The 25,360-nt window shown below is 42.1% G+C and overlaps 1 protein-coding gene across 4 annotated transcripts in view; it reads left to right on the forward strand.

Annotated features, from left to right (window-relative positions):
- The window catches only part of ZNRF2 (zinc and ring finger 2), a 104,954-nt gene that overhangs the window by 68,756 nt on the left and 10,838 nt on the right, over positions 1–25,360 (forward strand). For 2 of the 4 annotated variants that reach the window (XM_070059696.1, XM_070059697.1), the window contains exons 3-4: positions 13,745–13,850; positions 20,667–20,745. In XM_070059696.1, coding sequence (XP_069915797.1) covers positions 13,745–13,850; positions 20,667–20,724 — 164 coding nt within the window. In that variant the 3' untranslated portion in view covers positions 20,725–20,745. The other 2 variants (XM_070059699.1, XM_070059698.1) reach the window with 2 other exon arrangements.

Below are 25,360 nucleotides of genomic sequence, written 5' to 3' on the forward strand. Positions count from 1 at the left end.
TTCTGATGCCCAAGTGTTATAGATAAGAGGCCTGGCTTAGTGTCATTATTTTTACATTTTCCTGATCTTCCCACGTGGAAGCTTAGAGGATAATTTCTATTTATGAAAATCGGACTCAGCCTCCCACCCTCCCCTCATGTAAATGTATCAGCTATTTCTCATCCATCTTCCCTTTGTTCCCTTTCAGACGAGGCCGGTGTGTGCAGGGAGGTATGGCTGTAGTTCATATTCCCTCTCAGTTGAAAACTCACATCTTACTCAGCCCGGCATTTTCCTCTCGTTTCTCATTGATGATTGTTTCCTTCCCTGCTCCCTTTTGTCTTTCTGTGACTTCTGTAATTTCAGCACTAGAATTTCTGGATTGTCTTCTCTGTCTTATATTTTCATTCATAAATTTGGGTTCTTTGTGGTTACTTGGATGATACTCATTCTAGGGCACTAATTTAATTTTCTGCAGTGACCTTTCTTTTTCTTTTTTAGATTTTCATTTATTTATATGAGAGGCAGAGTTACAGACACAGAGAGGGAGAGACAGAGAGAAAGGTCTTCCATCTGCTGGTTCACTCCCCAGTTGGCCACAATGGCCAGAGCTGTGCCGATCTGAAGCCAGGAGCCAGGATCTTCTTCCAGGTCTCCCATGTGGGTGCAGGGGCCCAAAGACCTGGACCATCTTCCACTGCTTTCCCAGGCCATAGCAGAGAGCTGGATTGGAAGTGGAGCATCCGGGACTTGAACCGGTGTCCATATGGGGTGCCGGCGCCACAGATGGAGAATCATTCTACTGAGCCACAGCGCCGGGCCCGACTTTCTTTGTCCTTTCATGAGTTGAAGAATTAGGAACTTTTACTACTCAAGTAGTTGTCATTGTGCCCTCCTTCCCTCTGACCTCCTTCATTCATTCCTATGAGAGATGCCTGATAACTTTTCAGCCTGATCCTTGTGCATATTATTGTGTGGACAGCTAATGGTCTTTCTCAATTACATGATGTTAGGAATTACAGAATCTCTTTAACACTCAGTTGGTCAAACTGTCAGCTTTTTTCTTAAGTTGAAAAAGAAGAGTGCAAGATAATCTTCTCTTAGGAGCCTCCAGGCCATAGCTTGGCACACTAATACTTTTTGTCTGAGGTCATTGTTGAGTGCAGGGAGAATTCTGATCCTCAGTCATCTCTGAGGTTTCTTTTCAGTGCTCCAGCTAGACTGCTGCTTCTCTTTCCCAGTGGAGTCCCTCTTGCTGCTGGGCAGTTTAAGCATTAGCAGGCCTAAACCAAGCCCATTGCAGAGCAATGTATTTCTCACCCACTCCTGACAATGATTAAAAACCATGGCACACTTAACTCTTTCTCAATTTTCATGTGGTTATATTACCTGAGGTGTCAGGTGAACCTAGATTTACATTGTCCAAGATTTAGCAGTTAGTCTCGGCTATTTCAGTAGTTTAGTAGCAGGGTAAAAGAGAATTAAGGCAGAATTCTCAGCTCTTAATGTTGCATGTCTGTTAATCTCAGAGCTACTGGTTCTATGTACCTTTTTCAGTTTTCAGATGTGTTTGAATTTCATATTTTTTTATTATCGCAGGAGTAAACTTTTTTTTTTTTTTTTTTTGGACAGGCAGAGTTAGAGAGACAGAGAGAAAGGTCTTCCTTCTGTTGGTTCACCCCCCATATGGCCGCTACAGCCAGTGCTCTGCACTGATCTGAAGCCAGGAGCCAGGTGCTTCCTCCTGATTTCCCATGCAGGTGCAGGGGCCAAGCACTTGGGCCATCCTCCACTGCCTTCCCTGGCCACAGTAGAGAGCTGTACTGGAAGAGGAGCAACTGGGATAGAATCCGGAGCCCCGACTGGGACTAGAACCCGGTGTGCTGGCGCCGCAGGCAGAAGATTAGCCTAGTGAGCCGCGGTGCCAGCCAGGAGTAATTTTAATCTCTTTCCTGTACATACTTTTAGTAGTCTACCCATATATACTAATAAACATAGAAGCATTTACTGATAAATTTTGGTTGATTGACATAAACCAATTAGATAAAGAAGCCAGTATCCTTGACTTTAGCTGAGTCACCAAGACTGCACATAGACCCAGCTCACTGGTACCAACTGACTGAATAGGCACTTTTTACTTCTGTTGCATAAAATCAAAAAATTTTGAGTATTTTGAAAATAAGAAATTTCACCTATAGTCCTAAATTTCCAGCTGCTTGAAATGTGTGCTGTCTGGCTACACTGGGCCTTCATTCCTGAATGGCATTGTGCTTTTGCAGTAAGAGCCTCTTAAGACTGCCATACTCTTTTACCTTGATTCCCTAGAAATCCCTGAAACTGAAGCCCAATTCACTTGGCATTTAGTGTCACCATTGTGCTATTCTTTTTTCTTATGAGATAGTTAATTAGATGAGCTATATCTGAGTTTTCTAGCTATTCCCTTTTCTTTAAGATTAGTTTATTTTTTTTTAATTTTTTAAAAAATTTTTGACAGGCAGAGTGGACAGAGAGAGAGACAGAGAGAAAGATCTTCCTTTTGCCGTTGGTTCACCCTCCAATGGCCGCCGCGGCCAGTGCGCCGCACTGATCCGAAGGCAGGAGCCAGGTGCTTCTCCTGGTCTTCCATGGGGTGCAGGGCACAAGCACTTGGGCCATCCTCCATTGCATTCCCGGGCCACAGCAGAGAGCTGGCATGGAAGAGGGGCAACCGGGACAGAATCCGGCACCTCAACCGGACTAGAACCCGGTGTGCCAGCACCGCAAGGCGGAGGATTAGCCTATTGAGCCACAGCGCCGGCCAAGATTTGTTTAAAAGTCAGTTACAGAAAGGGGAGGGGAGGGAGAGAGAGATCTTCCATCTGCTGGTTCATTCCCTAAATGGCCACAGTGGTCAGGGCTGGGCCAGGCCAAAGCCAGGAGCTTTATCCAAGTCTGCCTCATGAATGCAGGGACCCAAGCACTTAGACCATCTTCCTCTGCTTTCCCAGGCTCATTAGCAGGGAGCTGGATCAGAAGTGGAACAGCCAGCACACAAACTGGTGTCCATATTGGATGCCAGCGTCGCAGGTGGTAGTTTTACCTGCTTCGCTACAGTGCCCATCCCAGCTATCCCCTTTTGGATATTTGAGTTTGTGACCCTTGTACTTTATCAGCCACCCTGCTGATTATCACAGCTTCTAGAAGAACAAGTGAAAGAGCCTTAATCTTTAGCATCATACTTTAATATTGTGATTTTTCTTCTCAAATTCATTCTAACAAAATCATATTTAGAATACTAATTTATAAATCTGGTGGCAGTGCTGTTGTAACATGATACAGGAATTGCGTGCTGTTAAGAAGTAGAGTTACAGACAGAGAGAAGGAGAGGCAGAGAGAAGGGTCTTTCATCCACTGGTTCACTCCCCAAATGGCCACAATGGCCAGAGCTGGACCGATCCAGAGCCAGGAGCTTCTTCCGGGTCTCCCACATAGATGCAGGGGCCCAAGAACCTGGGCCATCTTCTCTGGCTTTCCCAGGCCATAGCAGAGAGCTGGATCTGAAGAGGAGCAGCCAGGACTAGAACCAGAACCCAATGGGATGCCAGCCCCGCAAGCAGAGGCTTAACTTACTCTGCCACAGTGCCAGCCTATAATGTTGTTTAAGTTGATTCCGTTTACTTCCATACTACTACAGTACAATTCTGTTTATGTTCAGCTAACATTTAGTTACTGCTTTTAAGGTATTTTCACATTCATTAGCTCTTTTATTTTTAATCATCAGTATTATAGACCATATGAGAAATAGGTATCATGACTTGTACTTTCAAAGTAATAGAGGTTTTTGTGATGTGTCCAGAGTTCAAGCCCGTTCTTCCATAGGCCTCCCTTCATTTGCATTCTCTCATCAGATCTTCACAACAGTCATAAGGTCCTGCAAATGTTGTCATTATTACCACCTTAAACTACAGAAAACAAACTCAGGATGAGTCCTTTTTTGCCAGAAAATCACATAGTGTTCAGAACATACTTGTTCTTGCCAGGGATAATGCTAGATACTTGACAGGTGTTATGTATCCTTACTTCCACCCTATGAGGTGTGAGTTTTTTCTATCCCCGGTATATTTTTAAATAAATTGGAATTAGAACCTAGAACTGTCTGTATGTAAGCTACACTCATGGGTGCTGGGTTTTTCAGGGAATAAATTATATTACTCAGATAGCTTGACCTCTTCTATTGCCCTTAAGAGCTTGTATATTGCACTTGGCCTTGTGATGCTGTGGGTTAAGCTATGTTTGGAATGCCAGCGTCCCTTGTCAGAGCTCCAGTTCGAGCCCCAGTTGCTCTGTTTCTGATTCAGCTTCCTGCTAATTTGCCTGGGAAAGCAGAAGGTGATGGCTCATTTACTTGGGCCTCTGCCACCCACATGGGAGACTGAAATGGAGTTCCAGGTTCCTGGCTTTGGCTTGGCCTGGCCCTGGCTGTTGTGGTCATTTGGGGAGTGAACCGCCCCCCCCTTCTCTCCACCCCTCACTCTGCTTTTTGAACAGATAAATAAATGTTTCTTAAACAGCTTATATACTGTATATTTATACATTAATTTAAAAAGGCATACAGTATTAACTTAAACCTAAAAATCAGATATATTAGCTTGCTTGGTTTCCCAAGGACTGGTGCTTTTGTCTTAGTGGTTCAAGACAGGAAACCTGACTATTTAGTTTGTAGTTTAGTTCATTTTTGTATTATTCAGCAGTTTCACAGTTGTTTTCTGTTATAGACAACTCATTTTATGATAATCTTAGTTTAGGATTGTGTAAATTAATTTAATAGATTTAGAGTTTTGATTTATTAATTTGTGGCCGGGGAACATTGGAGGATTATCATAGTATGATTTGAAGATTAGAAGATAATTTGATAATGTCATTCTTCCTTAGGTAACTTATATAACTTGTCCATGCCATTTTGAGTACCTAATTTTATAAAATATTTAATTCTGAGTTAGTTTTTGAAAACAAGTTATGAACACAAAGCTTAAGAATGCTAATTTTAGAGTTAGTGTTCATTTCATTTTTTTTTAATTTATGTTCCTTTTTATTTTAGTTGTACTTTTTTTTTTTTTAAATTTTTTGACAGGCAGAGTGGACAGTGAGAGAGAGAGACAGAGAGAAAGGTCTTCCTTTTGCCGTTGGTTCACCCTCCAATGGCCGCCGCGGCCAGCGCGCTGCGGCCAGCACGCTGCGGCCAGCGTACCGCGCTGATCTGATGGCAGGAGCCAGGAGCCAGGTGCTTTTCCTGGTCTCCCATGGGGTGCAGGGCCCAAGCACCTGGGCCATCCTCCACTGCACTCCCGGGCCACAGCAGAGAGCTGGCCTGGAAGAGGGGCAACCGGGACAGAATCCGGCGCCCCAACCGGGACTAGAACCCGGTGTGCTGGCGCCGCTAGGCGGAGGATTAGCCTAGTGAGCCGCGGCGCCGGCTTTAGTTGTACTTTCTTAAGGATGGCATTAACTGCCAGTTTCTGGGATATTTGCAAGAGTACAAAATGTTTTTAAGTCATGAACAAGTCAAAAGTTGTATCTTATCTCCTTTTGTAGAGTTAGTCTTAATTTCATGCTCTAACAGTATAGATACAAAGAATCTTATGTTTAATGATCAAGTCTTAGTTATTTTTAAACTGAAAAAACATTGAGTAACTGTACATGGAATCTAGGTAGAGAGACCAGTCCTTCCTGGTTGAACTGGAATGATAAGGCCCTGCAAGGGATACAAGCTAACACTACCTAAAAGTTTTCAGTTTTAGAAAGATTAATGAAGATTATTCCCTTGTTTTTATTGATATATTTATCTTATAGAGAAAATGACAGCTCCCCTTGTTAAATATTTCTAAACCCCCTTATGATATTTGAGTGTAGTCCGTGCTCGTGGATCTGAAATCTGTAATTTAATGTTGACAACTACTGTTTCTTTTTTTTAAAGATTTATTATTTATTTGAAAGGCAGAGTAATAGAGAGGCAGAGAGAGAGAGGTCTTCCTTCTGCTGGTTCACTACCTAGATGGTCATAACAGCTGGAGCTGTGCTGATCTGGAGCCAGGAGCCAGGAGCCAGGAGCTTCTTCTGGGTCTCCCATGTGGTTGCAGGGGCCCAAGTACTTGGGCCATCTTCCACTGCTTTCCCAAGCCACAGCAGAGAGATGGATCAGAAGGATAGTAGCCAGGGCTCAAACCAGCACTCATATGGGATGCCGGCACTGTAGGAGGTGGCTTTACCTGCCAAGCCACAGTGCTGGCTCCTGACTACTACTTTTAAGCCCATTAGAGATAAGTTAATATCCAATAGTGTGTATTAATAAATGTTGTGAGTCCCAATTTTTTGTTCTTTGAGTAAATTGCTTCTTACTAATGTTGTGAATTTTTTTAATTCTTGATTTTTCTAGGGATTATTTCACATTTCAGCTGCTTTTGTTTTCTACTGCTATCATTGAGGGTTCAAGAACAAAAAATAAGTCTTCAGGTAAAATGCCTGATCCACATTAGTAGTGCTTGGCATTGTATTTTGCTGAAAAGATCATATACTTGTTTGGATGCTTGATCTGAAAGCCAAGTTGTGATGACTATGAAATTTCGCATGGAGTTTTTTTGGCTGCCTCTAACAAATTCAGTCTTATTTGTTGGTTTGGTTTTTCATTTATGTGTTTGTTTTAAAAGTTTGGCTGTCTGCTTTTTTTTTTTTCTTTTTTTTTGGGGGGGTCTTGATCTGCAATAACTATATGGATATGTGCTTGGACCTGCCAAACATTTTAATTTTGCATATTTGACTGCCTGAATTTTAAGTAATTTCTTTGGACAATGCAAATTTAAGAACTTGAGAGGCTATAAGTGAAATATAGCCATTTTACAAAAGTTTGTAATTAGTTTATAAGTATATGCTCATCACTTATTTTTTGTATGTATATATATGTAAACTTGAAAAACATGCAGATAGGTATCTCCTTATCTCCTGGCTCACTTTAAATATGCACAATAGTTGGGGTTGGGCCAGGCCAAAGCTAGGAGCTAGGACCTCAATTCAGGTCTTCCCATGTGAGTGGCAAGGACCCAAGTGCCTGAGCTATCACCTGCTGCCTCCAAGGTGTACATTGTCAGGAACCTGGCACTGGATCAGAGCCAGGACTTGAACACAGGCATTCCAACACAGAATGCATCTGTCCCTAGTGGCATGTTATTGTTATACTAAATGCCTGCCCCTAGTATATATTTTAAAGTTTCATATGGTACCAAAACTAAATAAAATTAAAAATTTATTTCATCACTAGTACTGGTCTTATTTCAAGTGCTGTTTTCTGACTGTATGTGGCTAGTGGCTGCTGCTGTGGACAGTGTAGATAAAAGACTCTCTTCATCACAGAAGATTTGTTGAACAGGGTTCTCTTAAATTCTGTAAGCAGTTATGTATAAACTCATTTATGATACCAGTTTTTATAACAATTCAGTCACTCCAGAAGATAAAGAATGTGATCATTCTTGAGGATACATCCTCAAAATATGTGGTCATTCTCTACTTGAGCATTTGGACAACTTCAGGTTGTCTAAAGCAGTTCATTTGCATCTGTGCTTATACTCCTTTAAAGTGAAATTGTTTCTTTTAGCAAAATTCATGAAATAAGAAAAAGGCCAAGCAAGGACTTAGCCAGCTTAAATTTGAATCCTGATCCCCAAGAGTAATTTCTGATAACTTACTGACTTCTTAGAGCCTCGGTTTTCTTCCGTGTAAAATAATAATAGTTCCTTCATAGGGTTAGTATAAGGCTTAAATATGTCTAAAAGCATGTAACTAAGTAGGCATTTGTAACTGAAATATAGAGTGAAGCCAAAAACATTTAATAAATCAAGCGACGTCTTTTGCATGAAGTTGTTCCCAGCCTGTCAATTGTAAGAGTCTAGAAATGGCTAGGACAGGAGTATCCCAGAGAAGTTCCTGGTCTTCATGGGGTTATTTAATGAAGCAACTAGAATACTAGAGTGAGAAGAAAAAGAAACAGGAGGATGACCATCTTTGTCTTTAGAAAGCTCTGTGAAGAACTTCCTGGTAATAAAAATTAATTTTGTGTTTAGTGTTTTTTTATTGTTTTTTTCACATAAAATTCTTTACAACTTCATCTCTGTAATATTTTGAGCACCATTAGAACACTGATATTTAATAAGAGTAAAAGAAAACTCAAGGGATTGACTCATTTTCAAGTTACATAGCTAACTATTAGTGAGACTGGAAATTTATATTGAGTTTTCAACTTTAAATCTGCTGTTTCTGTTTCAGCATACAATTCCTTGGCTAGCAGTCATGTTTCTTAGGCAGGCGTACTTTTCAGACTCTCTAGGAATGGGACTCATGTACATATATTTTTTTCTAAGTGGAGACAGAATACATCCCCATATGATTTTGGTACCCACATCTTCTTGAAAATTATTGCTGTCTTCCCATTTTCCTTTTCCTGTGTCAGTATACCTAAAGTAGCGCTTAGACCATGTAGGATGAGTTAGACTGACAAGCAGTGCACTTAACCTTTTCTGCTACAGATGTTTAAGAGAAGCAAGGATGCTTGAAAAGACAACAAAACTGTAGTTTCCTATCTACAGCCTCAATGTGTCCTTTGAACAGTTCTTGTGGAGAGGAAATCCAGACTAGCTGACTCTGGTAGTTATCTGTTCATTTTCCCTTCTCTGCTTCTCTGAGCTGGCGAGGTGGTAGTCTGCTCCAGTGTATTCTTGTCTTAAAGTCTGCCCCCTCCCCCATGCCTGTAGGTAGTATCTACTTGAATGCTTTTCAGTGGATTAGCTAAAGAATTTTAATATCTTTACCTAACTGTCTTAAAGAAACTTCATGTTGTGGATTGATTGATACCTTTGGACTCTGTTAACTAGTTATATTGTATTACTAACAACTCTTGCAGTTGTTCCCCTTGCCTAGTTCCCCTTATGAAGCTGCGAGCTCAGGCATAAGCGGGGTGGGATAGAGGAATACTAGGCAAACTGCCAGATAGCAACATGTAAATCACAGTGCACAGGGAGTTTTCAAAACTGAAAATGTTTTCATATATACAAAGACATTCTGTTGGAAATGAGACTTTAAAACTTTGAAAATTAAGCATTTGCTGTTTGAGACCGTAATTCTGCGGTTTTGCAAGAACGGTGAACTGTCTTCCGATTCAGGTGATTACCGGAGTGCAGCTGAGCAGAAGCTGCAGACTGTTCACAGTAGCTCTCGTTCGGTGAGCAGAAATAAGTTCACTAGAAGCCAGTTATAGTGAATATCAGGCTGCTTCTGCATTCAAAGTATCATGTTGGGGATGTCTTAAATATATACTTTTATTGATACAGAAAATGCAATTTTGATTCTTTTACATTACTAGGACTTAAGAGAGTTTATGTTGAAATGCCTGCTTTTAATATAGCATTTTGAATTACACCATATATGATTTTTAAACTTAGCTCAAGCAAAGTTTAGATTAAATTGCCCCTGTCAATTTAAAAATTAGTATTATATTACTAAAATATATATCATTCATTATTTATATGAAAATTGAATTTGTTATAGTTGCACTGTAAGTTTTCTTACAAATGGGGTAAAATTTAACATTTTAAAATGTTAAAATGGGCCGGCGCCACGGCTCACTAGGCTAATCCTCCACCTGCGGTGCCAGCACCCCGAGTTCTAGTCCCGGTTGGGGCGCCGGATTCTGTCCCGGTTGCCCTTCTTCCTGTTCAGCTCTCTGCTGTGGCCTGGGAGTGCAGTGGAGGATGGCCCAAGTCCTTGGGCCCTGTACCCACATGGGAGACCAGGAGGAAGCGCCTTGCTCCTGGTTTTGGATCTGCGCAGTGCGCCAGCCATAGCGGCCATTTGTGGGGTGAACCAACGGAAAAGGAAGACCTTTCTCTCTGTCTCTCTCTCTAACTCCGCCTGTCAAAAAAAAAATGTTAAAATGATTCTCAACTCCAAGGTCTTAAAAACCTGTTTCAATAAAGTAATAAGACCTCATCATGTCAACATAAAAGTGTTGTGACACTTAATGCATTATATTCAGAAACATGTACTTAAGGGGTTTCTACTTATTTCCATTTGGTATTGGGAATCTATCACACAGGCTTATATGGCAAAAATGGAACAAAACCTTTTTTTTTAAGCTAATTTATCTCAGTTTTTGAATTTATGATACACACAGGGGATGGTTCATTTATACTTAAATCAGGATGCATTATCAATGATGTTCTAACCACTGAAAAATGCTCTTGTCCATCTGTTCTAAGACAAACTTCTTTGCACACTTTTCAGCTCTGAAAATGAGATGTTTGTAAAATCGTTGTCATCATTTAACAGAGGTGTTTTCTCACCTGGTGGCATATAGAACTGTCGGTGCATCTGTCTCATTCGCTGTTGCCTTAGGTTTGTAAGTGGAGGTTGAATTTTTAAAGTTTGCTCTGGAGCTTGCATTCATATAATCCCTTATGATGTTGGTATATCTTTGTGGTGAGAAAAATCCTAGTAGTAGGATTATACCACATTATTTGAAATTATTGGCCTTTTTTCACATCCTTTTTTCTTTATTTTCACTGTTATCCTAATTTGGTGCTTTATGTTAAACTGATTCTCTATCTGAATCTTACATTGAGAGATACCCAGAACAGTAAGAGAAAAATGGAAATAAAGAGGAGAAAAGGCTTGGGGTCCGGGTAGGGTGCAGTAGGACCTGCAAGGTGAAGAGCAGGAAACAGGAAAGGGAACCTGAGGGAAGTGGCAGTCAGCAGCACTTGCTCCCTGATTCAGCTTAGCTTGTCCAGAAATCTCTCCCTGATGAAGTCTCCGTGTTGCACAGCAGTAGCTAAAAGCAGTGTTAACGTCCTGTGGACCTGGCCAGCAAACCCTTCTGACCAGAGCTTTTTCTTGCTTTGTGAGTGGTGCTTTGTTACCTCCTTTAGTTGGTGCCTTCCCTTTTGTAGACCAAATAAAGTTTGTGTTTCTTCTTAATGTTCTGCTTCAAATTAAATAAAGGGGAGAACCAATTACTATAGCATGCATTTTTTAAAAAAGATTTATTTATTTGAAAGGCAGAGTTACAGAGAGGCAGAAGCAAGGCAGAAGCAGAGAGAGAGAAAGAAATATCTTCCATCCCCTGGTTCACTCCACAAGTGGCCACAATGGCCAGAGCTGAGCCTGTCTGAAGCCAGGAGCCAGGTGTTGCTTCCAGGTCTCTTTTATGTGGGTGCAGGGGCTCAAGGACTTGGGTCATCTTCTGTTGCTGTCCCAGGCCATAGCAGAGAGCTGGATCAGAAGTGGAGTAGCCAGTTCTCCAGCTGGGTCTTGAACTGGTGCCCATATGGGATGCCGGCACTGCAGGCGGCAGCTTTAACTGCTACACCACAGCACTGGCCACTATTATGCATTTTTCTACAAGGAACTATTACAGATATGTGTACAATTGAATTTTGTGGGTTTTACAGGAGGTTTGGAAATACCAAACAAATATTAACTTTAGAAAATTTCCCTACCTTTCTCCATCCCTATAGAGATTGGTAAAGTCTTTCCCCTTTAGTTTATTTGATTTTATTATTTGATTTTTATTTCCAAAAGCAGTAATTTGTGTATTTATAGTATAAATTTATAACACATTTTCCTACTTAGTTTTCTGTTCTCTAAACTCACTGAAATTATATACTCTTCAACAGTTTTATCCATACTCTTCAGCCCTGGAATGTTTTAGGTATTCTGCGTTGAAAAAGTAAGTTACAAACAAAGATTATTTGGCTTACATACTCTATTAGGTAAAAAAAACACACACACACATACACCTTTTTTCTTAAAAATTTTGACAGGTAGAGTTACAGATAGCGAGAGACAGAGAGAAAGGTCTTCCTTCCATTGGTTCACCCCCCAAATGGCCACTACAGCTGGCGCTGCACTGGCCCGAAGCCAGGAGCCAGGTGCTTCCTCCTGGTCTCCCATGTGGGTGCAGGGCCCAAAGACTTGGGCCATCCTCCACTGCCTTCCCGGGCCACAGCAGAGAGCTGGACTGGAAGAGGAACAACTGGGACTAGAACCCGGTGCCCATATGGGATGCCAGCACTGCAGGCAGGGGATTAGCGAAATGAGCCACAGCAAAAAAACTTTTAAAAATTAAATTGTAGGGGCTGGTGTTGTGGTGTAGTGGATTAAACCTCTGCTTGAGATGCTGGTATCCCATATGGATGTCAGTTTGTATCCTGGCTGTTCGAGTTATGATCCAGCTCCCTGCTGATGGTCTGGGAAAATCAGCAGAAGCTGGCCCAAGTTTGTGGGCCCCTGCCACTCACATAAGAGACCTGAATGAAGCTTCTGGCACCAGGCTTCAGCCAGCATTAGCCATTGTGGCCATCTGGGCAGTGAACCAGCAGATGGAAGCTTGTTCTCTCTTTCTCTGTAACTCTGACTTTCATATAAATAAATAAATTGTCCAAAAAATTAAAGTATAATTTAAATTTTTAGTATAAAACTTGAATTGAGGGTACCATTTTTCCCACTAGATAGAACTTTTGATTTATAAAGGGGTTTACTCTTGTAGTATTTTGAACACACCATAGGAGTTTTGTGGTTTTTTTTTGACAGAGTGAGAGAGAGACAGAAAGACAGGTCTTCCTTCCATTGGTTCACCCCCAAATGGCTGCTATGGCTGGTGTGCTGCGCCAATCTGAAGCCAGGAGCCAGGTGCTTCCTCCTGGTCTCCCATGCGGGTGCAGGACCCAAGCACTTGGGCCATCCTCCACTGCATTCCCGGGCCACAGCAGAGAGCTGGACTGGAAGAGAGGCAACCGGGACAGAATCCGGCGCCCCAACAGGGACTAGAACCCGGGGTGCCAGAACCGCAGGTGGAGGATTAGCCAAATGAGCCGCGGTGCCAGCCAAGTTGTTTTTTTTTTTAATACTCCAAAGGGCAATAAGGAATTGTTGCATCCAATTTCAGATGCTGTACAAAAGTTATGATCTTCCTGGATTTAAGCAGCTTTTTAAAAGTCTCATATTCATAATGATTAACTTACCCAATTTGTTTTATAATTAAAAAATTTTTTTTAAGTTTTTTTTTTATTTATTTATTTGACAGGCAGAGTTACAGATAGTGAGAGAGAGAGAGAGGCAGAGAGAAAGGTCTTCCTTCCATTGGTTCACTCCCCAAGTGGCTGCAATGGTCAGAGCTGCGCCGATCCAAAGCCAGAAGCCAGGTGCTTCCTCCTGATCTCCCATGCAGGTGCAGGGGCCCAAGCACCTGGGCCATCCTCCACTGCCCTCCCAGGCCACAGCAGAGAGCTGGACTAGAAGATGAGCAACTGGGACTAGAACCAGTGCCCATATGGGATGCCGGCGCTGCAGGCGGAGGATTAACCAAGTGAGCCACAGCACCGGCCCCCAGAATTTTTAAAAATTCAATAGAATTTTACTTTTATGTTTTTGAGTCACATTACACTCTACACTTTTTTGAACTGTCGTGGGTCTCAATCCATACTGATGAGGATTTTCCAAGTCACACAGTCCTTAGCAGCACAGTCCTTGGCCATTTGGGGGATTTTGTATTGTTTTGCTTACTGTCATGCCTCAATGAGGTAGACATATGAAATAGTCTGTAAGTAAAGGCAAATCTTCTTCACTCCTTTATATTTCAAAAGCAGAAGCTGACTTTTGTATATTTTTCACAAAAAGATATGCCAAGTAAGATTTTTCAATTTGGATAATGTTATTGTCCTGAACTTCTTTTCTCTTTCTTCAGAGGATGTACTGAGTAAAGATGCTGGGGAATGTGCAATATGTCTTGAAGAACTGCAGCAGGGAGATACTATAGCACGGCTGCCTTGTCTATGCATATATCATAAGGGGTAAGTTTCTTTTGATGTTAACCAAGTTGCTAATAGAGTAAAAGGTTGTTGTCACAGTTTCAAACATTGTAGTTAGGGCTGAAAATATTTCTTCAATCAACAACTCCCCCCTCTTTCCTGTGTCCAGTGCATGCGTGTGTGCACGTATACACACACACACAGACACACACAAGCACACATGCACACATGCATCTTAAAAAATAATGGCTTTTTGTTCCTGTTAGGACTAAAACTCAACCCCACATTTGTTTATAGCTAAAAGGTTACCATTTTTAAGTATTTCCTATGATGCAGGCATTGTCCATAGCTTCTTAAATAGGTATGTTGTGAAAGCCTTATGACAGCCTCATTTTATAATTGAGGAAATCAGCTAAGGGACAGTAGGGAATTTCTCCAAGGTTCCATGGCCAATAAATGGCAGAGCTGAGACTGCAGCAGATTTGCAGTCTGCTGGACTCCAAAACCCATCTGGTTTCTTACACAGTCATCTTGCTTTCAGACCAATAAAGGAGAATTGTTATGTAAAAATAAAACAAGGGGTGGACTTTTGGTGCATTGGTCAAGGTGACTGCATCCCATTTTAGAGTGCCTGCATTTGAGTCCCGGCTCTGCTTGATTCCAGCTGCCTTGCTGATGCAAGACCTGGGAGGCAGCAAGTAATGGCTCATGTACTTGGGTCCCTGCCACCCAGGTGAGAGACCTGGGTTGAGTTCTGAGTTCCTGGCTTCAACCTTTCTCAGCCCAATTGTTGTTGGCATTTGGGAAGTGAACCAGTGGATATAGGATCCTTGTCTTTCTGTGTCTGTCTCTCTGCCTTTCAAATAAATATAAGAAAATAATTTTTAAAAACTTTAGAAAAAAAAAGGTAACTAGAAAACAAAACAGCAAACCATAACTTTCAAAACAATGGAGAAATGAGGTAGAATTTTGATTAAAGGTGGTAGTGCAGGAAGCATAGGGAAAACAGAGTAATAACATAAATAAGGAGGCAATAGTAAATCCAAATATATCAGTCATTATAATAAATTTGTATAGCACAAACTCATCAGTTTGAAAAGTTATGGGGGCCAGTGGTGTGGCATGGTGGGTAAAGCCGCTGCCTGCAGTGCCAGTATCACATATGGGCACCAGTTCACGTCCCAGCTGCTCTACTTCTGATCCAGCTCTCTGCTGTGGCCTGGGAAAGCAGTGGAAGGTGGCCCAAGTGCTTGGGCTCCTGCATGTGGGAGACCCAGAAGAAGCTCCTGGTTCCTGGTTTTGGGTCAGCCCAACTCCGGTCATTGCAGCTATTTGGGGAGTAAACCAGCAGATGGAAGACCTCTCTCTTTTTCTCTCTCTCTCTCTCTGCCTCTGCCATTGCCTCTCTGTAACTTTGCCCTTCAAATAAATTAATAAATCTTTTTTTTTTTTTAAAAAGGTGTGATATGTTGTTGATAAGTAACACCCAAGGTTATAGAAAAATATGAAAGTAAAAGGACAGAAAACTGTGTCAAGGTACCTACTAACAAAAAGAAAACTGACAAAGTAAACTAATCAGATAAAGTAAGCTTTATATCAGAATGCATTGTTAGGGATAAATGGACTCACCATGTAATGATATGTTAAATTCTGGGGCAGGCATTTAGCTTTAGAAATTAAGGCACCAATTAAGATTCCCACATTAGATATTGGAGTTCCTGGGTTCAGCACTGCCTCTACCTCCTGATTCCAGCTTCCTGCTGTTACTGCCCTTGAGTGGCAGCTGGTGATACAGTCAGGTGATTGGATTCCTGCGACCCTGGTGGGAGATAGGCCCACAGAAACAGTTTGGTAAGATAACAGACATCCAGACAGCACCATGTTAACAATCTTACATTCTTTCAAAAAGGACAAAAAGAAGTCCAACTGCTTGGGACACCCACATCCCATATTGAAGTGCAAGGATTTGAGTCCTTAACTCCACTTTGAGTTCCAGCTTCCGGCTAGTACATGCTGTGGGAGGTAGCAGCTGATGCCTCCCATTTGGGATACCTGGGTTGAGATCCTGTCTCCCAGCTTTGACCCGGCCCCACTCCAGGTATTGTAGGCATTTGAGGAATGAACCAGCAAATGGGAGATTTCTGTCTCCCTACCTTTCTAAAAAGTTAATTAATTTTTTTTATTTTTTATTTTATTTATTTATTTATTTGACAGGCAGAGTGGACAGTTAGAGAGAGAGAGAGAGAGACAGAGAGAAAGGTCTTCCTTTTGCCATTGGTTCACCCTCCAATGGCCGCCGTGGCCGGCGTGTTGCGGCCGGCGCACCGCGCTGATCCAATGGCAGGAGCCAGGTACTTATCCTGGTCTCCCATGGGGTGCAGGGCCCAAGCACTTGGGCCATCCTCCACTGCACTCCCAGGCCACAGCAGAGAGCTGGCCTGGAAGGGGAGCAACCGGGACAGAATCCGGCGCCCCGACCGGGACTAGAACCCAGTGTGCCGGCGCCACAAGGCGGAGGATTAGCCTAGTGAGCCGTGGCGCCGGCATAAAGTTAATTAATTAAAAAGAAACTTTATTGAAAGATCTAAAATGTGTTGGCGGCCGGCTGTTAGGCCCTGCACCTGCATGGGAGACCAGGAGGAGGCACCTGGCTCCTGCCATCGGATCAGTGCGGTGCGCCGGCCGCAGCGGCCATTGGAGGGTGAACCAACGGTAAAGGAAGACCTTTCTCTCTGTCTCCCTCTCTCTCACTGTCCACTCTGCCTGTCAGTAAATAAATGAATAGAATAGAATATGTTGGCGTACCCTGTGTGGACAGGAGGACTCACAGCTATCAAGGTATCATTTCACCCCAAGTTATGTAATTAATACTCTATCAGTCAAGTCCTATTATAGTTTATATAATCAGACCACCTGATTCTAAAAATACATATGGATCAAAGAATAATCAAAACACTCATAAAAAAGATGTCCATGTTGCCAGGGGTTGTTGTGCTGAGCAAATTTATCATTAAGACAGTATCAGTTTGATAATTTGGAAATGGTACATTTTGGGGATCGGCATTTGCGGTTCAGCGGGGTAAGCCACTGCCTACAGTGTGGTTCAGGTCCCTGTCGTTGCACGTGGGAAAGCCATAGAAGATAACCCAAGTGATTGGGCCCCTGTACATGGTACATGAGGATGAAGCTCCTGGCTTCAACCTGGCCCAGCCCTAACATTGCAACCATTTGGGAAGTAAGCCAGTGGGTGGAAGATACCTCTTTGTCTCTCCCTCTCTCCCTGTAACTCTGCCTTTATAAGTAAATCTTAGAAAAGAAAAAAGCCACTGGAACAGAGGGGAGTCCATAAATACTCCTGGCTGTATGGAAAACAGTATAGTGTGGAGGTTAAATCATGGATTCTGGAGTCAGGACTCCCAGGATTTGATTCTCACCTCCTCTACTCATTCACTGTGCTCCTGGTCAAATCACTTAATTTGTTTCCCTCTCATTCTATAAAATGAGGACAGCAGTACCAACTTTATAGAATTATAAAGGTTTAAGCAAGTTCAGTTTTGGAACTGAGGCAAATATTGTGGCACAGTGGATTCAGCCTCTGTTTGGGACGCCTGTATACCATATTGAATTGCCTCTGCTTCCAATCCAGCTTCCTACGAGTGCTCCTGGGAAGCAACAAATGATGGCGCAAGTATTTGGGTCCTTGCTACCCACATAGGACACCTGGCTGGAGTTCCTGGATCCTGGCTTCCACCTGGCCCAACCCTAGTTATTGTGGGCCTTCGGGGAATGAGCCAGCAGATGGAAGATCAGTGTCTGTCTGTCTGTCTGTCTATCTCTCTTTCTCTCTTTCTCTTTCTCTTGATATGTGTGTGTGGTTTTGTTTGTATGTGTTTGTGTGTGTGACTCTCCCTTTCAAATAAATAAACAAAACTTTAAAAAGCTTGGAATGTGGAGGCACCTAGTAAGTAATGTAAAGTGTTTGAGTACATTAAGAAATGATTTGCTAGTGATGATATAGCAGTAGAGTAAGGAAAGAACAGATTGTTATAAATGGTGTTAGGATCAGTTGGTTATTGTATGGAAAAACAGCTGAATCCCTATCTTAAATCTCAGAAATCAATTCCAGGTTGACTAAATGCATACCTATAAAATGAAAACCTGAAGTGACAGGGAAGTGCTTTTGACCTCCTAGTAAGGAATTATTTTGTTTTAAATGAACCACTCCCCTCCAAAAAAAGAAAAGCTTGAAAGACTTATATTCCCCCCGAAAAAAGCTTCAAAGGTAACTTTGTCTATATTAAAATTTTAAAATTACTTGAATCTTGACTCTGCAGAAAAGTAACAAACTACATCTTAGAATGTTATCAAAGGTTTTATATATAAAATAATGTTTTCTTTCAGTGATTTTTCTGTAATATCTCCCTAATACATTTTAAAAATTTAGAGTGCGTATGCAAAAATTAGAAAAAGTATGTTACTCAATTGTATCATTTATATAAGCTTCTTAAAATTAATTAATTTGGGGGTAGAAAGAGCTCCCATTCATTGTTTCATTCTCCAAGTGTCTGCAGTGGCAGGAATCCAACAAGGTTTAGGACTGGGGCAGAAGCTGGGAGCCAGGACACTTAATTTAGGTTTCCTGAGTATCAAGAACCCAATTACCTAAGCCATCATCACTGCCTCCCAAGGTCCGCATAGTGGGAAGTTATAGTCAGGAGCCAGAGCCAGATAATGCAGTTTGATACTTTGATATGTGATATGGGTAGTGTGCCTTAGCCACTAGGCTAAACACTCGCCCCTTATATAAAATTTTAAACATAGGAACAGTACTGGATACTGTTTTGGAATACACACATACATAGTTACAAAGTAAAAAATGCCTAGGAATGGAAAACACCAGATTCAGAATAGTGAGTTCATAATGGTGCTAGGTGAAGGGAATATAATATTTTAAATAGTCAGTGAAAATTATTTAGAACAGAACATAGGTGGATTGCTAGTAGTTTATGTGAAAAGGACCTGGGGTTTTAAGTGATTCTTTTCTCCTGATGGGGTAAAATTACATGGTAAAAGAAGGGGCACCCATTTCAGATCACATAGGCACTATTCAGATGTACTGTGAATTGCTAACATAGCTGGAGTATTTTGTTCCATTCTCAGGACTTTAAGACGTGTTCTGGTAGAGCAGGGGACTTTTGAAGTAGTGGAGACAGACTGAAAACATTGACCTGAACCAAACTGGGGATGTGCTTAGAGAACAAAACTCTTAATGGCTATAGACATTGCAAGAATAATGCGGATGAGATGCATTACTGTTTTCTTTTTAATTCAGTTATTTTTTAAGTGAAACACTTTTTTTTTTTTTTTGGGGACAAGCAGAGTGGACAGTGAGAGACAGAAAGAAAGGTCTTCCTTTTCCATTGGTTCACCCCTCAATGGCCACCGTGGCCAGCGCACTGTGGCCAGCGCACCATGCTGATCCAAAGCCAGGAGCCAGGTGCCTCCTCCTGGTCTCCCATGCCGGTGCAGGGCCCAAGCACATGGGCCATCCTCCACTGCCTTCCCGGGCCACAGCAGAGAGCTGGACTGGAAGAGGAGCGACCGGGACTAGAACCCGGTGTGCCAGCGCCGCAGGTGGGAAGGATTAGCTTATTGAGCCGCGGTGCTGGCCTAAGTGAAACATTTTTTTAAATTTTTTGAATTTATTTGAAAGGCAGAGGGATGAGGCAGGCAGAGAGATCTTCTATAAGCTGGTTCACTTCCTAAGTGCCCACAGCAGTCAGATCTGGGCCAGGTAAAAACCTGGAACTCAGTCTGAGTCTCCTACATGGTGGCTGGGACCCAAGTACTCGGACCATCATCTGTTGTCTTCCAGGATGTACAGTAGCAGGAAGTTGTACTTGGAATTGAAGCCAGGACTTCAACTCAAGCACTCAGATATGTGGGTGTCCCAGGTGGCATCTTGAGTACTGCCCCCATCTATACTTTCCATCTACCAAACCAACCTGTTAGGAAATAAGACTGATAAATACAAACTTTCCCTTTCAGTGTATTGGCTAAGCCTGCCATATCTGAGTTTGAAGTGCATCACTAATGAAAATGTAGAGCAGTTTGAATTCTGCTTGGGTGCCTTATTAGCTGTTGGGCAAGTTACTTAACCTTGGAAGAGCTTGGTTTTAGTCACCTCTCAGGGAGCTGTGAATTAGGACTTGTGCTCTATGGAAACTTTCTGTGTTGTACAGTAGGGTACCCACTAGCCATATTGCTGTTGAGAATTTGGAATGTGTCAATTGTGGTTGAGAAACTGAAATTTTTACTACATTTTAAACATTAAATAACCACGTGTAACCCTTGTCTATTTTATTGTACAGTGCAGATTTATAATTGTTTAATTTTATGTACCCTAATGTTTAACTTCTAATAACATCATTAAATAGTTTATAAATGCAATTGATCGTATTTATTTGTGTGTGTATATATTGCAAGATAGGACAGAATATGTTCAGTAATTAAATATAATTTTAAATGATTTTAATATTTATGATATAAACAGTTGATATAGGTACATAAGTGACTATTTTGAAAAGAAAAATCTCCAAATTTATCACTTTTGTATATTTGTAAAGAGGTAGTTCTTCAGGTTTTGTTTTTGAAGTAATTTTCTTTGAACTTAAAATAATTTATTGTAAAATTTTGTAAAGATCTTTTCTTTAATGGCTTAATCAAAATATAATAAACGTACCCCCTTTAGATTTTTTTGTAACGGTGAAGTTGAGAAGTAAGTATTATGATGACTGTCATGATATAAATAATTAAACGTAAGTATTTCCATTTTTTCCTGATTTTGTTCTTTCCTAGGTGTATAGATGAATGGTTTGAAGTAAATAGATCTTGCCCTGAGCACCCTTCGGATTAAACATTGATTCCTGTTTTATAGGTAATTCTCCCTTTTGTTGTAATTGCTCTTTAAAAGTGTTGTCTTGAACTACACATCCTCAGCCATCATTTGTATTCATTTACTCCCTGAGGCAAGTGAGGGAGTGTATATATGTGGGAGTGTATGTTCCAGATACTTTGTTAGACTACTATGTAGAAAACTCACACTCAAAAATACACTGAAATAACTTTCTTGATTTGTGCATAAAATCAGATACTGAATGTTAACATTCTTGGTACTTCAAGAACACATTTGCCTGTTGAATTTTAGGTGATTACTGAAAAAAGTACATGAAGTACATATCAAGACTTCATTTTTCCAGTGACAAACCTTTGGATCTGAGTAGTTAAATTCCATGATTTTAATATATATAATAAAATATAACATATTTTAAATATGTAAAGCTTTTTTATGGGATTCATCCCTCAAAATGATTTAAGAAAAAAAAGAAGCAGGTTCCACATCATCTAGCTAGGAGGTAGAGTCAGATTTCATACTCCTATCCAAAACTTCCTAGCTTGTACAATTGTATTATTCTGATTATTTAGCATTATCATGTGTCAGGCATTGTTCTAACCATTTTAGTAATTCATTTAATTGTCATCCTGCCCCTTTGAGCTCTTATTATGCAGTTGAGGAAATGAGGTACACAGAGGTTAAGAAACATAGCTTGTCAGGCTCACGTAGCTTGATGGGTGGAGATGGGATTTGAACACACATCCTGGCTCCCAAGACTGTCAGCACGTTGAGGCACCAGGTGGAAGCATTACCTTCTAAAGTTGTGTCACAAATTTGTTCATTCAGTTCAGTCACCTACCTATATCTGCAGCGTGTAATAAAGCCCTTGTCTATATAGTAGGAAAAAAGGGAATTCTAAAACCAAATAAAGAATTCGTTTTGCTCTGCTGATTTAGCTTGTGGTTCTGCACTATCTGAAAATGTTTAGCGAATTGAACGGAAGCCTCACTTGAGAACTGCTTTTTCTCATACTCCATGAAGTAAATTAAATGGCATTATTCAGCTTTGAAAAGTAAAGGTTAACTTAATTACCGTCTTCCAATATATGGAAAGCTTTTATGAGGAAACTTGCAGAAAAGACAAAGCATTGAATTTTCACCTCGGGGCCGAATGTTTTTAGCCAATCCTGGAGCGGTCTGAAGGAGTTCACACTTCTGTGTTCTCCACTGGAGACATTTCCGGACAGCAGTCTTTTCTGAATGGCTGAGACTGAAGGTAGAGAACCAGACCAGATAGCATCCAGAGAGGTAACTTACCCTCAGTTACGGCAGTGGGAATGAGCACTTGAGTGCAGACCTCTCACACAGCAGTAAGCTCCTGTAAGTTGTGAAAACCGCAGAAAACAGGTTACTACAGACTGAGCTGTGCTTCGCTCAGATCAGGCCTGGCACCCTTTCAACAGGAATTGCAGTACGATTGCTGGCAAGAGCAGTGTAACAGTGGAGTGGTGTTCGGAGTCTGTGTACCATGTGTTTGATTTCACTGTGAAAAAGGGTTGTGAAGAGGAAGATGCTTTGGAATGCCTTCAGTGCCTTCCTGGAGCTAGGTCAATAAAGTGAAGCTGTGGCTAGGGTAACAGAAGCATTTTCAAAGAAGTGCTGCAAACGAAGCTAACAAAATGAAATTTTCATCTTAGTATTTTAGGTGCCAACATAATACCTCTAAATCCTTCACCAAAAGTACAATGAGTCTTTAAAGTCTTAGTCCTTGCTCAGGCTGCTATAACAAATGCCTTAGATGGGTCTTTGGAAACTAGAGATGTGTGGCTCACAGTTCTGGAAGGCGCCCCAGGTCTAGTTTCTGGCGAGGACTCCTTCATCTGTGGAGAGGACAGCAGGCTGCCTCGCGTCCTTTGATACGGGCACTAATGCCACCCATGAGGGCTCTGCGGACACGGCACAGTACTCTCACACTGGAGACGAGGTTCCACATTCATGTTCTGAGAAACATGAACATTCGGGTCATAGAGAGTTGGTTAAATTTTTGTATGTGTAAGATGGAATTTTATGATGTACATTTTTTCTTTTGTGGTCTTGTCACTAACTTTTTTATTTGCTGTCACAGTGAGCTTATGGGATACATAGAATATGCAGCTCATAGGCAATATGCATTCATATGTTGGTCTTAAATAACATTTCTGTTCCTTCATGCTATGAATCATTGTTATCTTTGTATTTTTATTTATTTACTTATATGTGGAGCTCGAGTTTGAAATGTCTAGTCATCTGCGCACAGAAATCTGAACCAATGAGGTCTGCCTCTAAGCCCTAAAGAGTCATTTTTAAGAACTTAGAAGGGCCAGCTCTGTGGCATAGTGGGCAAAGCCTCCACCTGCAGCACTGGCATCCTATATGGGCACCGGTTGGAGTCCTGGCTGCTCCTCTTCTGATCCAGCTCTTCGCCATGGCCTGGAAAAGCAGAAGATGGCTCAAGTCCTTGGGCCCCTGCACTTGTATAGGAGACCTAGAAGAAGCTCCTGTCTCCTGGCTTTGGATTGGCCCAGATCTGGCATTGTAGCCATTTGGTGGGGAGTGAACCAGCAGATGGAAGACCTTTCTCTCTGTCTCTTCCTCTGTCTGCAACTTTACCTCTCAAATAAATTTAAAAAAAATCTTTTTTTAAAAGATTTTTATTTATTTACTTGACAGGCAGAGTTACAGACAGTGAGAGCCTGCATGTGTGACTGGTGTCAAAGAAGGGTCTGACAGGGGAATTCAAGGAGTCAAAATATCTCCATGAGGGAACTCTTCAGAATTTGCATTTTACTCCAGACAGCCTGTAGATTTCTCTATATAGTGAGGAAACGGGGAGGTGATCAACAGACTGTAAAGATTATCAGTCTTCACACAGAAATGTTCTCATATTCTATCAGTGTTAGTCTCTTACCCAGGAATCCTTACAGACGCTGAAGCCCAGGCCCCAGAGTCGTTCACACCCAGCTTCCACAAGTGTTTCCGGAGGTGACACCCACAGCTCTGCCAGAAGCAAAACAGATGTCAGAATCCAGAAATGGATCCTGATGGTCAGCTTCTCATTGTCAAGTAGCCTGATATTGTAATTGATAATTTAATTATTGAAAGAAATCAGTACTTTTAAAGCAATCGAACTTGTTTATCAGTCCAGTGATGGAGTCTGTACTGAGCTCAAGATTTGCAGGCTGGTTTTTGGATTCAATCCTTATCAATATATCTCTGAAATCCTGGAGCAGCTCCACATCTGTTTTTTTTTTGTTGTTGTTGTTTTTAAGTATTTATTTACAGAGTTACAGAGAGGCAGAAGAGAGAGAAAGAGGTCTTCCATCTGCTGGTTCACTCCCCAGGTGGCTGCAACCACCACAGCTGGGCTGATCTAGAGCCAGGAGTTTCTTATGGGTCTCCCACATGGGTGGAAGGGCCCAAGGACTCGGGCCATCTTCTGCTGTTTTCTCAGGACATAGAAGAGAGCTGGACTAGAAATGGAGTAGCCAGGACTCGAACCAGCAGCCACATGGGATGCCAGCACTGTAGATGGTGGCTTTACTGCTGTGCCACAGTGCCGGCCCATTTATGGCACGTTTCTTCCATTCTTTATACATTTCTTTCAGCTGATCTCTTCATTCATTCTGGCTTCATTTCGCATGAACTGTTGCAACAGCTTCTCATCTTCTTTCTCCAGCCTCTGTGTACTCAGAGACCTGGATGCATGCTCCTGCGTGCATCCCCACTCTCCCCTTTCTGTAGCTGCTCCGGAACATCCACAGGCTGATACTGCTCTCATTTGGGTTTCTCTGAGGTTGAGTCTTTTCTCAAAAGACCTCATTTACTTGAAAAGTGACCCGCTGTATTCCTCAGCAGCCACATCAACGGGGCTGTCTGTGAGTCAAAGCAGAGCACACGCAGCAGGCTCCTGTCCCACACCAAAGACCTTCTTTGTCTCCTTGGAGGTCCTACACGTATGCTTCTCAGAATTCAGGAACTAGTGGAGACGAGCCTTTCTGGCAGGGGACACCAGGTTTCTCAAATGAATATTTGTTTTCATGTCTTTCTGCCGTGATGATTCCTTGCACGCTGGACATCGGGCAGGACGTTGGGCTTCTTCACAGGAGAGAGAGAGACAGGGCCTACAGAAACTGTGGCCACAGTGAATGGGGACAGTGCAGGCAGATGAAGCAGCTGAGTTCTTTCTGAAAAACTTGGGGGGGCCGGTGCCACGGCTCAATAGGCTAATCCTCCGCCTTGCAGCGCCGGCACACCGGGCTCTAGTCCCAGTCGGGGCACCGGATTCTGTCCCGGTTGCCCCTCTTCCAGGCCAGCTCTCTGCTGTGGCCCGGGAGTGCAGTGGAGGATGGCCCAAGTGCTTGGGCCCTGCACCCCATGGGAGACCAGGAGAAGCACCTGGCTCCTGCCATCGGATCAGCGTGGTGTGCCGGCCGCAGCACGCTGGCCGCGGCGGCCATTGGAGGGTGAACCAATGGCAAAAGGAAGACTGTTCTCTCTGTCTCTCTCTCTCTCTCACTGTCCACTCTGCCTGTCCAAAAAAAAAAGACTTGGGGGATGTCTGAGTCCATTTCTCTAAGGACTGTATCTGCGGTCTCACCAACATTGATGTAGAAATCAAA

This window comes from Oryctolagus cuniculus, chromosome 16 (assembly GCF_964237555.1).
Source record: "Oryctolagus cuniculus chromosome 16, mOryCun1.1, whole genome shotgun sequence".
NCBI lineage: Eukaryota > Metazoa > Chordata > Mammalia > Lagomorpha > Leporidae > Oryctolagus > Oryctolagus cuniculus.